The sequence below is a fragment of the Pteropus vampyrus genome, unplaced genomic scaffold (genome assembly GCF_000151845.1).
Source record: "Pteropus vampyrus isolate Shadow unplaced genomic scaffold, Pvam_2.0 Scaffold108, whole genome shotgun sequence".
Classification (NCBI taxonomy): domain Eukaryota; kingdom Metazoa; phylum Chordata; class Mammalia; order Chiroptera; family Pteropodidae; genus Pteropus; species Pteropus vampyrus.
In genome coordinates this window covers 1,611,882-1,628,448 of record NW_011888889.1, presented here as the reverse complement: position 1 = coordinate 1,628,448, position 16,567 = coordinate 1,611,882, and the positions used below count along the sequence as shown (strand labels likewise).

At 31.7% G+C, this 16,567-nt stretch overlaps 1 protein-coding gene across 1 annotated transcript; it reads right to left on the bottom strand.

Moving 5' to 3' along the window:
* Window positions 1-227: 227 nt before the first annotated feature.
* On the bottom strand, window positions 228-16,545 carry FRG1 (FSHD region gene 1). The gene is made up of 9 exons (XM_011365238.2): window positions 16,247-16,545; window positions 14,161-14,231; window positions 11,574-11,699; window positions 10,661-10,718; window positions 8,911-9,025; window positions 5,854-5,958; window positions 2,502-2,593; window positions 1,552-1,662; window positions 228-335 (listed from the first exon to the last, which is right to left on the bottom strand). Exons 1-9 carry the CDS (start codon window positions 16,306-16,308, stop codon window positions 299-301), a joined length of 777 nt encoding a protein of 258 aa, XP_011363540.1. The 5' UTR covers window positions 16,309-16,545; the 3' UTR covers window positions 228-298.
* Between the last annotated feature and the right edge of the window lie 22 nt (window positions 16,546-16,567).

Below are 16,567 nucleotides of genomic sequence, written 5' to 3'. Positions count from 1 at the left end.
AGATGGATTCCAGAAGTAAGCTGCACAAGAAACATGTTTCATAGAGTAGCACCTCATTTATGACAGGAAATCCAGAAAAGAAAAAACTGTGGGATTTCAAGTGTGTATTCTAAGTTTCATTTCCATATTAACTAAAAAGTACACCCATGGAGAATCTCAATTAAAGTTGATTAATCTTGGTTAAACTAGCTATTAGTTCAGCAATAATTCCATAACAACCCAAGAACTCTGCAAAAACATTTCCAATGATTATTTTATTCAGAAAAGAAAGAAAGAAAAAAACCCATAAAAATCCAGGTCATTTGCAGTATCTATCAGCTTTCAATTTGGCTCTCCTGTTTAAACAAAGACAAATAATAAAAATTAATCTATGTAAAACATGCTATATATAGTCAATTGCTGCTAAATTCATGTTTAGAAACTGTTCTCAACTTTGGTTACTATATTACTATAACATTTATATTAAAATATTTTAATTAAAATTTTACCTTTCAATTTTATGTTTTATACTAAATGGATTCTATTCTTATGAAATTCTTTTCCTAATCTCCAACAAATATAGCCTAAGGACTTTTTTCAATCACAATAGCAATTTTAATTACCTCTGAATTTAAGCATGCCCTCAACTTCTATTTAAAAGAGTGGCAATGTTATATTTTCATAAGTGATAAAAGTTATAGGACACAGATCTCCTATTTCTTTTGAGTCTATAACCTGATTATTTTTATATCCCTTTCTTGATTTCTTAGAACTAGATACTACATGCTAATTTGCTGAAGTGGAAAAAATTCTTACATCATTTACTGACTTAAGGTAAAAATTTGATCAACTAGTTAACAGGAATATATGATAAAGCATTGTCTTTATCAAGTAATGTAAAGAAATGTTTTAAAGGGCTAATTTTGCAACACAGGACTTGAATAAGTGGCAGGAGATTACCAAATTCTCTTTCAATTTGGCACTTATTTGATTTATAGTTGTAAGCTCACAGCTAAACCTCTCTATTTTTTTTTAATGTTTAATCTAGGACATTACTTACCTAAATAGAAATAGTAATAAATAAATATTAATAATGTACTAGGATAACTATCCTTCACACATCTGAATTCAACTTAATAAAAGTGCTTCACTTTCATTTATTTAATTTTACACTTACTAATATCAAAACTATTTCCATTTAATTTTTAAGAACTCTACTATTCTAATAGAACCCACTGAATTTTGAAATTTGTCAAACTACTTCTTCCTAGCCCTTGTTCTAATAGTTATAAAAAGATGATGGCAATATCAAAATAAAGTTATGAAGATCAGTTAAATCTTAATTTCTTATAGCAAAATATGTAAGTACTTGGAATCTGGCTTTTTTATATGTTCTTTTTTGGTTGTCTTTTCCCAAACTTATGTCATTTTTAGGTAATATTACTATATTCACAAATTAGAAATAAAGACAAAAATTTGAAAACTATAATAATCCAAAAAGAACATCGTTTTTAAATATACCACTTCTACTGGCTACTGAAAGTAGCTGAAAATAAGTAAAAATATACCTACCTATCCAGAAGTGTTTCATGCAAAAATCCATCTTTCCGGGCCTTTTTAAGAATTTTACTGTCTTCTTTACTTATTTTAAGTTTGTGGTCTTGGAAGCTTTGAAATTTCTTCCTGTTAAGAAAATGTCTTTCTTGAAAAATATCTCAAACTTTGATTACATGTTTACTAATGAACTTAAAATTTAAAAATGTTTTTCATTTATTAAAAAACATCTAATTGTATTTCTTTAAAAATATAGAGCTTTTCAACTACAAAGATGACCTTAGTGTGCATCAAAAGGGCAGCTGTTTGGGTAGCTGTACAAAGCCTTGATTTCTTTTTTTTTTAAGAAATAAAAATATTTAATAGTGGGCAGCATAATCCATATAGCATAGAATAAACAACTGATTAAATTATTCAAGAAGTAAAGTAGAAAATATTCAATTAATTAAACTGTTTGGACATCTTGTCTTTAAATATCAGATGTCGATGAGATATATAAAACATCTGTCACAGAAGTTGAGTCATTAACAGGACATTCAAATGTTATATGTTAGTTTCCTTAATTTTCTCTTCTTTCCAAAGGCAATATTCTGCTGATGTCCAAGATTCATCACTGTGTCTTCTTCCCCGAAGAAACAAAGCCTCACTTCTACCAGGGAATGTTGGCTGGAGTCCCCTGTGTCCTGGCTATGGAACAGTATGTGGTTGGCATTATGTACTGACATTAAGTTATAGCCATTCTATTAATTAATAGGAAGAATAGATTAACTCAAGTGACTTTAGCTTTGAAAGCTAGCAGGATAATTAGGGAAACTGAAGGCTTGAGAAAAGGAAAGCATTTAGCTCGGTGCTTTGTTCTAGAGTTTACATTCTGCTGTCTCTTCCTGTCCTTCAGGTATTGTATTTTAGGCTCCCGGAGAAGCACTTCCCTGTCAAATCTGGAGGTTTAAAAGGAAAAGAATACATACACATAATTGATTTCACACTGTTTAACATTTCCTTTGTCTTCTTCAGGAATATCATCTTTTTTCTTAGTTTCTCTTTCAGCACAGGATCTAATCTGGATATTCAAGATGAGAACCCAACAAGTGACACATTTATCTTACTCCTTCCTCACTTTACTTATTACATAAAAACATTCTAGGTGATTTCTTATGCAAAAGAGAATTAACTTACTGAGCAATTAGATTCAGAAAAAGACAGGTTCTAGATGTATTTATATATATATAATTTGTATAAATAATTACTATGATATGTTTCTCTAGAGCCCTTGCATCAGAAACACTACAGAAAAATTATTTGAAAAACGTTTTACAGATCAGATCCTGCTGAGTAATTTGGCAATAATTGAACTAATTAATTTTGGCCTCAAAGTAAATTTAGGACCAAGTTATCCCTATTAGTGTTTATTTTATAATACTGAAAGTTTGATAGTATCTATTTTACTTTGCATAAGCTATTACCAAATACATTAAAACATTTAACATAACAAAATTTGTTTTATATCCTCCTTATATCCTCATAAGTTTTGACTGATATTTACTATCACATGCCATAAATGGATACAGATACAGTAATTAGGATTAACTGAGTAAGGCAAGGAAGGGGACGGTATTTAGGTCTTTTAAACTGGCAATTTGCAATCCAAAGTACCCACATATCCAAAGTGATCTTTGCAGTTCAGAGTTCAATTCCAAGAGTGCTTAGAAAGCGGTGACCAATAATGCACGTGCCAGTTATATGTGTACAACAGTTTTGGTTAGAGCAGTCCTAGAAGACCTGGAGAAATTCCAGGCCAGGGCTTGTGACACACCACTTTCGGCAAGAAGAAACGTGTTCTTATAGATAAGGCCACACCATAAAGGTGGACGGCTGAAACACCAGCAGAGCCTGCAATGCGGAAAGAGTCCTGGATTATCATGGCTCAGAGCTTCCAGGTACTTGATTAACCAAACAGACCCAGGGAAATAGATAAATACTTCACATAAAAAAATGGTTGTAATTCATGATAAATACAGCACAGTGTTTTTTTCCCCCCATATAAGTGCAAAGTACGGCACATATATTTGCATTGTGTCTTTGGTAATCATACTTTTATAATGTAATCCAGATGAAAAATAATTTAAACAAGATACAATAAAATCAAATATAAATAAATAAAATTAAAAATAGGTAAGTTAGAAATCCACCAGCATTTTTCTAATGACCTGAGAAGCAGAGCAGTATGAAATGTCAGAGTAGTTTCTAGAGTTAGTTGGGCCTGGGAACACATCCTGTCTCTACCATAACTAGCTGTTATGACTTTCATGAACTGACTGGTTAAAACAGGTGTAGATGTAAGGAAGGGCAAAGGCTGTTTCCTCGTCTGTGGAGTTCAAAAGAAATAGCCATCTCACAGAACATTATGATTAAAGAAGGTAGTGCATGTGCTCCATTCAGCAAAGTGTCTGCAGCTACTTTAGTTTTGTTTCTGTACCTGAAAAATATTATGACTTAGACTTTTCAAAATACAACAGGATTATCTAAGTTTTAGATGAAAATTACTTGTGACCCTGGTGGCAAAATGTCTTTTGAGAAAACTACGGATGATATAATACTGAAATTTCTAATTTTCGTGCTGTCTAGAGTGGTATTTCTTTCTCCATCAATCAATGCTAAATGATGAAGAATTACTGGTATTATCATTCTTCTTTAAAAAGATAATTGATATTTTGCAAAGTAAAAAGAATACTAAAAGACTAAAACTGACTATTATGAAAATCAGGGACATTTAAAAAGTAAAATCAAATATATGACATGGAATTTAACACAAAGCATATACAGACACTTGACAGATGCTTTCAAATTATGCTGGTAGTAGAGAAAAATGCAACATGGATTTTTACGTTTTACTTATAAGGATTAAGGCCACTTCAGAAAAGGAAACCCCGCCTCCCAATTTATTTGAGTCTTCCTCTGGCCCTCTCTAATGCATTGCACACAGTAGATTTGGATCAGACAAGCTGCAACCTGTGACTCTCCAGCAGAGTCAAATGAGGTGTGGTTCATAATGCTCAGTATTGGAATGCTAAGAAAAAGAAAAAACAGTGTGTTAAAGAGGTGGCAGTTATTGAACCTTAAAGGCTTTCATCAAATTCCAGTTAACTACCTGATTTATCCACTTTGCAGTTTTATTCAGAATTTTACCTTGATATGAAGATGTCTATACGACTTTTTATAATGAAGTAAAACAAAGAATAGGATTAGGGAATTTAGCCTGGAATAAAGGACTTCTATTTCCGGCTTAGTGACTGATATATTAAAAGGATTTGTTTTCTGTGCTTCATGTTTCTCCTCATGTAGAAAAAAGACTGACTTATTCATCAAAAGATCCAGAATTTGCGGGCTAAAGTTCTGAAAGTTCTATGACTTTTATATTTTAAACTGTATAGCAATAAAGATGCTCAAGTATTAAACTCAAAACAACCTAGTCACCTTCTCATACATGTTGGGAGTGTAAGTTAGTACAACCCCATACGGAGGGCATTTTGGCAGTATTTAACAAAATTACAAATGCTTATACTTCTTGACCCTGTAATTCTGCTTCTGGGAATTTATCCTCAGATATACTTGCACATCTACAAAATGATGCATTTTCAAAGTTATGTGTTGCAGCATTGTTTGTAACAGCAAAACACTGGAAATAACCTAAATTTCCATTTATAAAGAATTGATTAAATTATGGTACATCCCTAAAATGGACTATTATGTAGCTAATAAAAAGGAAGAGAGAAAACTTTCTACATAATGATAAAGGAAAATCTCTAAGATATAATGTTAAGGAAAAAAAATCAATGTCTAAAAGTATGTCTAAAGGAAGTTAACTTTAGTGTAAAAAAGTAGAAAATTACAACATATTCATATTTTTGTACAGAAACTCTAAAAGCCTGTAGGAGATGGGAAACATGTTTATATATACATGTATGGAAAAATTTTTGAACTATATGACCATATCATTTACTTAAAAAATTAAATTTTAAAATGCAGGCAAGAAAAAAATATAGGCCTAAAAAGCATGTGGAACTATTCAGAAAAAACATACTAATACATGGAAATAATAGCAAGGTAACTCACAGATGTGGTAATTTTTCTACCACATGGTGCAAATAAGCCATCAGTTTTAAGATTTATACTTTAAAAAAGGGTTTATTTGGAGTATACTATAAAAAGTTATAAAATAAACCTTTAAAGTGATAGTAAATGACTATTCAAGATTTTAAAGAGCTACAGTCATACCATATGGGAGATATGTATTAGTCTATAGAAAAATGTCATGATTACCTTTATCATTTCTTCTTCTCCTGCTGTTTTACTTTTTGCTTCTATATCACCTGCTTCATTGCATCTAATAAAGCAACTATTTGAGGCCAATAAAGCCATTTTCCCCTAAATAAAATAAAAACAAAAAATAGTTATGAGAATACCTGCAAAAGAATTCTTATGTTTTGAGACTAAATTAATTTTTTTCTCCATGAGTCTAAAAGTAATCAGGATAAAAGAATTTGGAGAAAACCTGGAAAATAAACATGTAGAAAACTAAAATCACCTATAATCTTATTACTCAAAGATAACCACAATAAATGTTTTTAGTATATTCTATTAGTAGGACTAAAATCTAACTAGATAAAATAAAATTCTTTCTTTTGGTTTAAAAGATCTATGGAGGATATAACTAATTTAGTTGAGTTTGAAAAAAATTAGCTTTAAAGACAATGTAAAATTATAATATAATGCACAATACTTTATACAAATAGTTGTTTTAAGTAGAATTTTTCTTAATAATTAGACAAGATAAGAATATATCATATAAAAGCTAGTCTTTAGTGCCTTTAATTTACTGCTCAGAACTTTAAGAATCAATGTCTGAGGGACTTTTGTGTATGGAAATACTCATATCTTTTTTAGTTGTTTAATGTTCAATGTATTATACTGATTCTGATAAATAAAACTTTGAAAACTAAGTTTCTTGTGTATCTAAACCTAGATTATAAATTTGATTAATTAAACTCTCTTACAAAACAAGGTTTAATTATTAACTTGTATATGGTTGATTCTTTTGGAAAACTTTGCATAACTTGGAACTTCAGACAAAATATTAAAATGCAATTATTACAAAATGTATTAATAACCTTATATCCAGTAACAAAAATGCTAATAACATGTATCTGACTTAATTTCTTATTCAAGGTGGCAAGGGCTGGGTTTTCTGTCATCCGATGACTCTTAGTGAGCTTAGATATGAGCTATATAGTCCAAGGTGATTTAAACCTCGGCTGATGACCTTTCAGCTGAGTCACTTTTTGCAATAAAATTTTACTTGTCACGTCAGGGACTTTTAAGTTGCTTTCATTTATTTAATTTAAATTTTTAAAACTTAGTGTCTTTCCCAAACATAAAGTGAAATGAACTTCCCTTAAGTTCTGAATGAGTGGTAATATGTGACTCATCATCCTGACCTTATAACGGCCTTTTCTGTTGATATAATTTTTATCATAAGTATCTCAGTAATTTAGTAGGATCATCTACAAAGGGTTGCAATCTATGAGTGGTTCATGAAATCAATTTAGTAGGTCTTGACCAGAATGGGGGGGGGGGGGCGGGGGGAGACAGAAAGAGAGGTAAAACAGAATAGAAAATAGTAGAGTATATAACATATAGTTAAATAAGTATCGTTAAGTACAACCCTTGCTTCATTTATACATACGTGTGTTACTGGGCTACATGTAAAATTGTTTTTCTCAGTGAACTGGAGTCAAAAGAGTTTAAAAGTTAGTGACCAGAGATTTTATCCTAGGGGATGAGGGAATAAACCTAAGTAATTAAGTCTTTTTTTTTGGTGGGGGAGGGGGTTTGCTTGGCTAATTTATCATCTTGGCTAATTTATCATCTATTTTGCATTTGTAATTGTATATTACCACTGCTGCTACCCCACTACCAAACTCTTGTTCCACTTGGTGCCCACTGGTCCTTCCTGTTCTTGATATAGTATCTACCTTTTAGGGGATTGTTTAGCTCTCATATATTTTTGTTCAATCTTTACTGCTTACACAAATGGAAAAAAGAACTTATGTATTCTAAATAAACAGACATAGACTTAAAACAAAATTCCAGTATCTTAGAACTTGCCTGCTTACTAAAATTAACAAAAATTAATATCTTATTCCTTCTTTTGTATTAAAACTATTTTTTCTATACCATGTGCTTTTCTCTTTGAGCTTCATTATAACTCAAAAATGTTTACAGACTAAATTAATTTCAATGAATTATTATCACTATTTATTATTTTATGCACAAACTATCAGAACCTGGCCAGCGGCCGCCCACTTAAGCTGTGTCCTCTTAATACAGTCTCTAATGTTTATAAAAGTATACTTAATTTCTGTTAAGATATTCCTGAACTATCGCAGTCTCTAATGTTTATAAAAGTATACTTAATTTCTGCTAAGATATTTCCTTCTCCAAGATGTAAAATTGGCCACCCTCTAATGAGTCCTGGTTGTTTAATAGAAAATAAGAGACCCAAATCTAGGTATTAAGGGTGGACAAAAATGATGATAAGCAAAAGTACTACTGCTATTTTTGTTGCACTATTTTTGGAGATCTTTTTAAGGTTATGAGTTCACATTGGTTTTTTTCTTATTTATTTAAATTAAATTTATTGGGGGTGACATTGTTTAATAAAATTATATAGGTTTCAAGTGTATAGTTCAATAATACATCACATGCATACTGAATTTTGTGTTCACCACCCAAATATCCTTCTGTTCCCATATATTTGACCTCTTTACTCTTATCTGCCTCCCCCGCCTTTCCCTCCGATAACCATTAAACTGTTATCTGTGTTTATGAATTTTTGTTTGTCTTGTTTTTGTTGCTCAGTTTTATATTCCACATATGCGTAAAATCATATGGTTCTCAACTTTTTCAATCTGACATATTTTGCTTAGCATGATAATCTCAGGATCCATCCATGTTGTTGTAAATGGCAGTATTTCAACTTTTCTTATGACTGAATAATATTTGACTTTCTTTTTAAAAATTTTTAAGTTTATTGGGGTAACATTGGTTAATACAATCATATAATTTTCAGGTGTACATTATCATTTGACATCTGTATATTCTATTGTGTGTTTACCACCCAAAGTCCAGTTTCCTTCCGCTACCATATATTTGATCCCCTTTACCCACTTCACCCTGCCCCTAAACCCTGTATTTGACTCCCTTTACCCCACCCATCTCCCCGCTCTTCCCCTACCCGACTAGTCATCACTAGCCTATAGTAATTTGACTTTCTCTTAATTAAATTGACAAGCAACTTTTATAATTACTAGCACTTACATCTTGAAAGACCGGTTCCCATTGTTCTCTTGGTCCAATTGCATCTGAACGCCCAACAACAAGTCCATCTGAATTTATACCAAGGTATTTTCCATAGCCAGATTTCAGGGCAATTCTTCAGATAAATAAAATAAACAAATGTTAAAAACTGAGAGAAAGAAAGTTAAACATGGAACATAAAAATATGTGTGTGTGTGTAAAATTCAGACTAGCCACAGTCCAAATGTTCAAAAGCCACATGTGGCTAGTGGCTATCACACTGGACAGAGTAGTTCAATATGTAAATTTTATAGTTTTTTATTATAGGCATTATATATTAACAAACATTTTCTAAATTCATTATTTTTTAAATATACTACTTTTAATGGATATGTAATGTTCTGTTACAGATGTATTAAAATGTACTTTTTCTGCTGTTTTAAATAGTGATGCTAGTACCTTTTCTGTACATAAAATTGCTATTTTATTGTTAGAAAAGATTCCTATTAGGGAAATTACTGGATCAAAGGGCATTAACTTTAAAGTTTCTATATATACTGCTAAACTACTTTCCAGAAAAAATTTGTATCAACTTCATTCTCACCCCAGATTAGGAGAATATCTTTTTACCATATATCTGTTTACATTATGCCTTTTAAAAAATTAGAAAATCTGATAGGAGAAAAAGGGTATCCTATTTAATTTGTATTTTAATTATTATTTTGAGTGATATTTGTACTTTTCCATTTTAGTTTTTAAATGATCTTTTTGTCCATTTTTCTACTGGGGTCTTACTGTTTTTCTTAGTGTTATGAATCCTGTACATAGATATGGAGAATAAAAACTCATTGCCTATTATGGTCATTGCATATATTGTCCTCATTTGAATATTTATTTTGTTTATAATGTTTTTTGTTTTCACTTGTAAAGAAGTTTGTGTTTATTGGTTTTGCTTCTGCTGCTGCTTTTTTTCTTTAAAAGTCATTCACCATACTTACTGGCCATTCAAAGAAAATACAGACATAATTATCTTAATGTGGTTTTTTTAAAGAAAAATATGATTTCTAATTTTTTAGCTTACCAATCCCCTGTGATGCCAGGGAATTGACTTTATACTCATTTATAGGCTGATGATAATATAATGCAAATCATTATCATGTTAATGTAGCTCATTATTAAATACTGAAATTCAATTTCTATATCTACTCCCAAAATCTTATTCTATACTTTTGTATTGTGAGAATAAAAGAGGTTAGCTTATAAAATGATTGTAAATATAATGAATAAATTATTTTGGTTTTTATGACTATGTAACATTTTCTGGGGGTTTCAACAGTATTCTTTTCTTCTATCATCCTGTTTGTCTCTTGACTTTTGACCAGTGAATTTCAATATTGTAGCAACAAATGATAGGTTTTGTTTTGTTTCTTTTCTTCACATGTGCTTTCTAATCTATATCTTATTTGCTCTATGACATTAATCTTCATTTCTTCCAGCATAGTAATACATACTGCTAGGAATCATATGTAGGCCTTTATCTGGGGCTTTAATTCTTTTATTGCAAATGTAATTTAATAATACTTAAGTATCTACTGGATATGTAAATAATGTTATTTTTTAAAATGTCACAAAATACACTTTTCAAAAAAATTGTTTTGCTTTTTAAATCAACATTACTCTGTGGGCTTGTTAGCTAGATATTGAAATTTTTAATGAATGAAATTAAATTTAAGAAATAAAGGTTATTAGTTATAGTTCAACTCAAGCTTACCTAGAATCAGACAATTTGACAGCTGTAAACTGCTCTGGAGGACTAGGGCCCTCATCAACTACAGGAGAAAAAACATTTTGAAATAAATATGACATCTGTTATAAATAAATATGTAAAGATATTCTTTAGCTTTAAAAAATATTTTCTTTTAAAGTTAAATATGATTATAATATAATCATAATATAGTGTTAATATTATCAAGATCTACTTTATCTTCTATCACTATTGTTAGTTTTACAAACTTAATAAGATAGGTCAGCATGATATTTATTTCCTTCCAAGATACCTTGTGTTTTAAAATGCAGTCAGTACACAGAAACATAAGCACTTAATATTTAAATTATGAAATGCTTTATTCATGGGATGGTCATTCAAAACAAAATATACGACTTTTTATCTTCTAAATACTTCTAATTATTTCATATCTCATTAATGCTCCCTCTGATGGGCTAAAGGGAATGAAAAAACTTTAACTTGTTGACGATGTTCCAGGTTAGTTTTAGCAAAAAGTCTGAATAATAAGGAATTCAAAACTTTGACTCAGCCAGGTTTTTTCTTTCCATATATTATTTGAATCATCATGTTGTTTTTGATTTCCATAGACACACCTCTGAAACTATAAAGAATGTTTTCAAATGCTTATACTGGAAAGAGGGAGTTGCCAATAATTGATAAATACAAAGGAAGACAAAAAGTGGAAGAATCAAATGCAATGAATTCATCTCTTCGAAATATACTTCACATTAGTTAGAATATGGCCTAAGTGAACAATTTTAATAAAATGTATACTTTAAATGGCCATTGCTTCTACCGGACACAAACCTTTTTTTTTTCAATTTTTTTGCAAGAGTTTTTTTGAGCCAAATGGACGACAGATGCAGGGGAGCAAGATCTCAAATGCTCTCACACAAACCTTCTTTATGTGGAGCTCCCAGTGTAAAAAGTCCATTGTCAAGGGCATGTATGTAGGTTCCTTTATCCATTTCAATTGCTATGGTTCCTGAAATTTCACCGAAGTTTGTTACTGTCCACCAAATTCCTAAAAAATAAAATCAATACTTAAAATTCATATTTTAGATTTGACACAAGATTCTTACTTGTTGCTGTTGTTAATGTTATAACTTACTTTCTAAAAACTTTATTTTGCAGTTTTAAGAAAATAATACAGAGGTCTTATAGACCCCTAACTCACTTTCTCTCAATGGTAACATCTTACATAAGTTTGATATGATCATACAATATCAAAACCAGGACACTGACACAATCCATTAAATTAATCTCAGGCTACAGGGTCCATATACAGAAATCATTTGTATATCTATATACTACCAGCAAACAATTGGAAAATAAAATTTAAACATTCTACTGACAGTAGTGTAAAATTATAAAATACGTAAGAATTTAGAAAAGACATGCAAGACTCCTATACTAAAAACTGCAAATTATTGAGTCAATGCTGTTATATCAACTTTAACCAAATGTTCTAGATTTAATACAATTCCCCCAGAAAATCCAACAGGTTTTATTGTAGAAAGTGAAAAATTGATTATAAATTTATATGGAAATACAAAAGACCCAGAACAGTCTAAAAAATTTTGAAAAGTATAAATTTGAGGACTCACACCATCTAATTTCCAGACTTTATTAAGTGACAGTAATTAAGACAAATATATCAATAGAATAGACAAACCAATAGAACAGAGTCTAGAAACAGACCAACACATATAAAGTCGACTGTTTTTTTGACCGATACCAAAGCAGTTTAATGGGGAAAGGAAAGTCTATTCAACAGTGATGCTGGAACAACTGGATACAAATATGGGGGGAAAAAAAGAAAGAACCCTGAACCCTACCATCCAATATACTAAAAATTAATTTGCGATGTGTCACAGATCTAATGTAAAAACCCAAACTATGAAGCCTCTAAAAGAAAATGTGCAAGAATATCTATGTGACCTTGGGGAAAGCAAAGATTTTTTAGAATGGAGAAATAGGGTGGTAGCCATAACAGAAAAAAAATTGGGCTTTATAAAAATTAAAAACTTCTGCTTATCAAAAATAAAACCTTTAAAAAAGTGAAGTCAAACCACAGACTGAGAGAAAAGACTGATAACATTATTTTAATACTTTCTTAGTTGGAGTGTAAAATGGTAAAACCACTTTTGAAAATCGCTGGCAATTTCTTTTATAGGTAAATATTCACCTATCCTTTGACACAGAAATTTTATACCTAGATATCTACCTACTCAAGATATTTATCCTAATTTTAGAATTGTTGATTTGTTATTTCAAAAATATGTTAAAACTTTCTAGAATATTAGCTTTATATAGTTTCACATAAAATGTAAAGGACCCATCATTTATGAAATTTCAAAAATGAAACTTGCCAAGTTTTGAAAGAGAAATAATTGTTTTAAAGTAAAGGTTGGAAAAGATAGAAGGACTAAATGGAAAACAGGCCGCTTAAGTGTGTTTGGGTCAGTTTATTTCTGGTACCATTTACAGGCTATCTTGATTCTGTTCTGTTTAAGATTTTCATTCATTTCACAGTATACAAAATAATTATTTTTACTGTGAATATATTTCTTTTAAAGATACACAAATCACTGGCACCTACGATTAAAATATATATATATATGCTCAAAAAAAAAAATACAGTAGGTCCTCGAATAACGTTTCTAACATTGGTGAGAAAAAAAAACTGATTCCGGGTCAGGGCCACTGTCTGTGTGGAGTTGGCATGTATGCAAGGATTTTCTCCCACATCTCAAAGATGTGCATATGAGGTGAACTGGCATGTATGTTGTCCCCAGTCTGAGTGAGTGTGAGAGTGAGTGTAGGTGTGGGTGTGAGTGCGCTCTGCAATGGAAGGACATCCTGTCCCGGGTTGGAAAATAATATCTTATTTGTTTTTATTAATTTTTCTTAAATGTATATATAGTTCATATTTATTTCAGTGTTTACTATTAGAAGTGTTTTGGGTTTTTATTTAGAAGTATGGTGATGTTCTTGTGACCAGAAATATGCCGTAGAGTCTTAACTTTAGATTATATCAATTAGCTTAGGGTAAAATTGATCTTGTCATACTGTTATTTTGCTTAAAGTTGCAGTTTCTAAGAACCTATTGACAAGATTAAGTAAGGATTTACTGTAATTTGTAAAATATATTTGGTTAAATAATATTTATCTATATTAGGCCTTTAAAATTATATCTCAGAATCTCTGGGTTAAATTAGTCTAGTGGCATCTATTAAATCAGAGAGCTATGTTTCCTCTCTCCTGTGCTTTATTCTCGTAATGAAGAAAGGCATCAATGGCATCTACCATGCTAGAAAATAAATCTATAACCATAAATAATGCTTGAGCATTATACTACAAATATAAATAGGCCATAAATTCTTTCTATTTTCTTCTTATTACACATCTCTAAGAAAATATTTTTAAAGGGATCTCAACCAATGTTAACTTTTCTCAGAATAAAGTATAGAAAACTGACTCACCAACAATATCAAGTTGGGTTTCTTCATCATCTTCTCTTTTTCTCTTCTTCTCTTTGCTCTTTTTCTTCTTACTACAGGAGATAATTTATATAGATGAGTTTAGATATGTTGATTTGCATATTAAATATCACAAGATGGAATCTTAGAAGAATCTTTTAAGTTGTACATTAATTTATAAATTATTGATTTATAATGATTTGCATTGATCTACCTTTTTAATATGGAGAAGTCCCTTCTGATCCTGTACATATTGTATTATAGTTAAGAGAACAGAGTCTGGAGCCAGCCTGCCTGATTTTAAATCCTTATTCTGTCACTTCTTAGCTCTCTGATTTCTGGAAAAGTTATTTAATTTCTCTCTGAGTCAGTTTCTCTACCTGTAAAATGAGAATAATAATTTAACCTAACTCAATGTTATTTTGAGGATTAAGAGTTAATATGTACCTTCATATGTTGCTGGTGAGAATATAAAATGCTGCAGCTGCTTTGGGGTTCCTCAAAAAGTTAAATGCAGAGTTGCCATATGACCTAACAGTTTTACTCTTAGTATATAACCAAGAGAAATGAAAACATATGTCCACACAAAAACTTGTATACCTATAGCAGCATTATTCATAATAGTCCCAAAGTGGAAAAACCCAAATGTCTATCAACTGATGAATGGATAACCAAAATAAGTTATACCCAATACAATAGAATATTATTCAGCATAGAAGGAATGAGTCCTGATACATACAACATGGATCAACCTTGAGAATGTTATGCTAAGAAGCCAGATACAAAAGGCCACATATATGATTCCATTTATATGAAATATTCAGAATAGGCAAATCCACAGAGACAGAAGGTAAATTAGTCATTGCCAGGGACTGGTGGGAGGATGTAAGGGTTTCCTTTGGAGATAATGAAAATGTTCAGCCACTGGGTAGTGATAGTAACCTTGTGAACATACCAAAAAACACTGAATTGTACTTTAAAAGGTTGAATTTTATAGTATACGAATTATATCTCAATAATAAAAAATAATCCCAGGGGAGATTTAAAAAAAGTTAATATGCAAAGTGCTTAGAAAGTTCTTGGCACATAAAAAAGCTATATATGTCTTAACTATGATCAAGTTATGATCATTATAAAACATACTTGTTTGCATTTTCATCATAAAGCATATTTTCAGAAGCTAACTCTCCCATCCCCACCAGGAAAATTCAGAGTAAAAGTTTCAAATTTATTCAGGATAAACTCCTCATGACTCCAGTCTTAGGCAGAGTTCTCAAGGGCATGGCTTCAGCTTGCTCCTCACTTTCCATCTCACCTAAAAGTACCAAAAACTGTTTATCACTGAGACCAGGAGGAAATGCTCAACCTTTGTAAGATCAATCAACTCCGAACAAATCTACTAATTAAAAAGAGGTGTAAATATAAATGGGCAGGTATCTTTTCCTAAAAAAAAAAAAAAAAAAGGAAAAAAAACAACAACTAAGAATCACTCTATACACTGCACAAGTTATCTCCTTTCATCTTCATAATAATCCTTTTAGAGCATCATTAATCCCCTAAATCAACGAGTAAATAGAAACTCAAAGATATTAACAAACTTGCCGCAAATTACAAAATTAGTAATTGGTGGAGTCCAGATTCGAGTCCACAGCCCCATCAAAATAATGCATTAAAATTAACAGAAAACTTTTCAGAGGGAAAGGAGACAATAATGAAAATAATTATCCCTAATAAAGAAAGTTATTGTTATGCCCTAAGTTATCAGACTAGCAGACCCACAACAAGGTGGGGCGGGGGTGCATCAGAGGAGTCAAACTTGTGGCTCCTGGGCTATTGGTCTCTCTTTCCCGTCACTTCCTTTTTCAGGACGCGACAGCTAGGGCATGTCTTTGCGGCCTTTCTCCTCAGCTCTGTAGAGACGCAGAAACTGAGCCGCCGCATCTGCTCACCAACCCGCAAGCGGCCGGGGCCAAGGCTGAGCCTACATGACAGCTCCTTAAGGTTTCTGTGAGACTCGCCAGGAGGGCCAGAGAGCTGAGGCTGGTCAGAAAAGAGCGTAAGAGTTTTCCGCACAAACTTCCGGCCTTACCTCTTAGCTTTGGTTCCTTTGAGCACGAGTTTGGTGGACTTCACATAGGAGTATTCAGCCATGGTTCTGGTGACACTTATCGATAAAGAGGTGGGAGATGACTCAAGACAAAATACCTTGACTGGAACAGGAACAGGCGAGAGAGGCAAACAGTGGCGATAGAGGACGGTACACCCTGAAAGTGTACGCAAAAGCAGCAGTAGACGTCTCTCCTGAATCCCGGGTCTTTTTCACCCGAATATTGAGTCCCAGATAGAGTCCCACTTCCTGTTTACCGTCTGGGGCTACGGCAGCCGCAGAAGGCCCAAATGTGTCACCGTT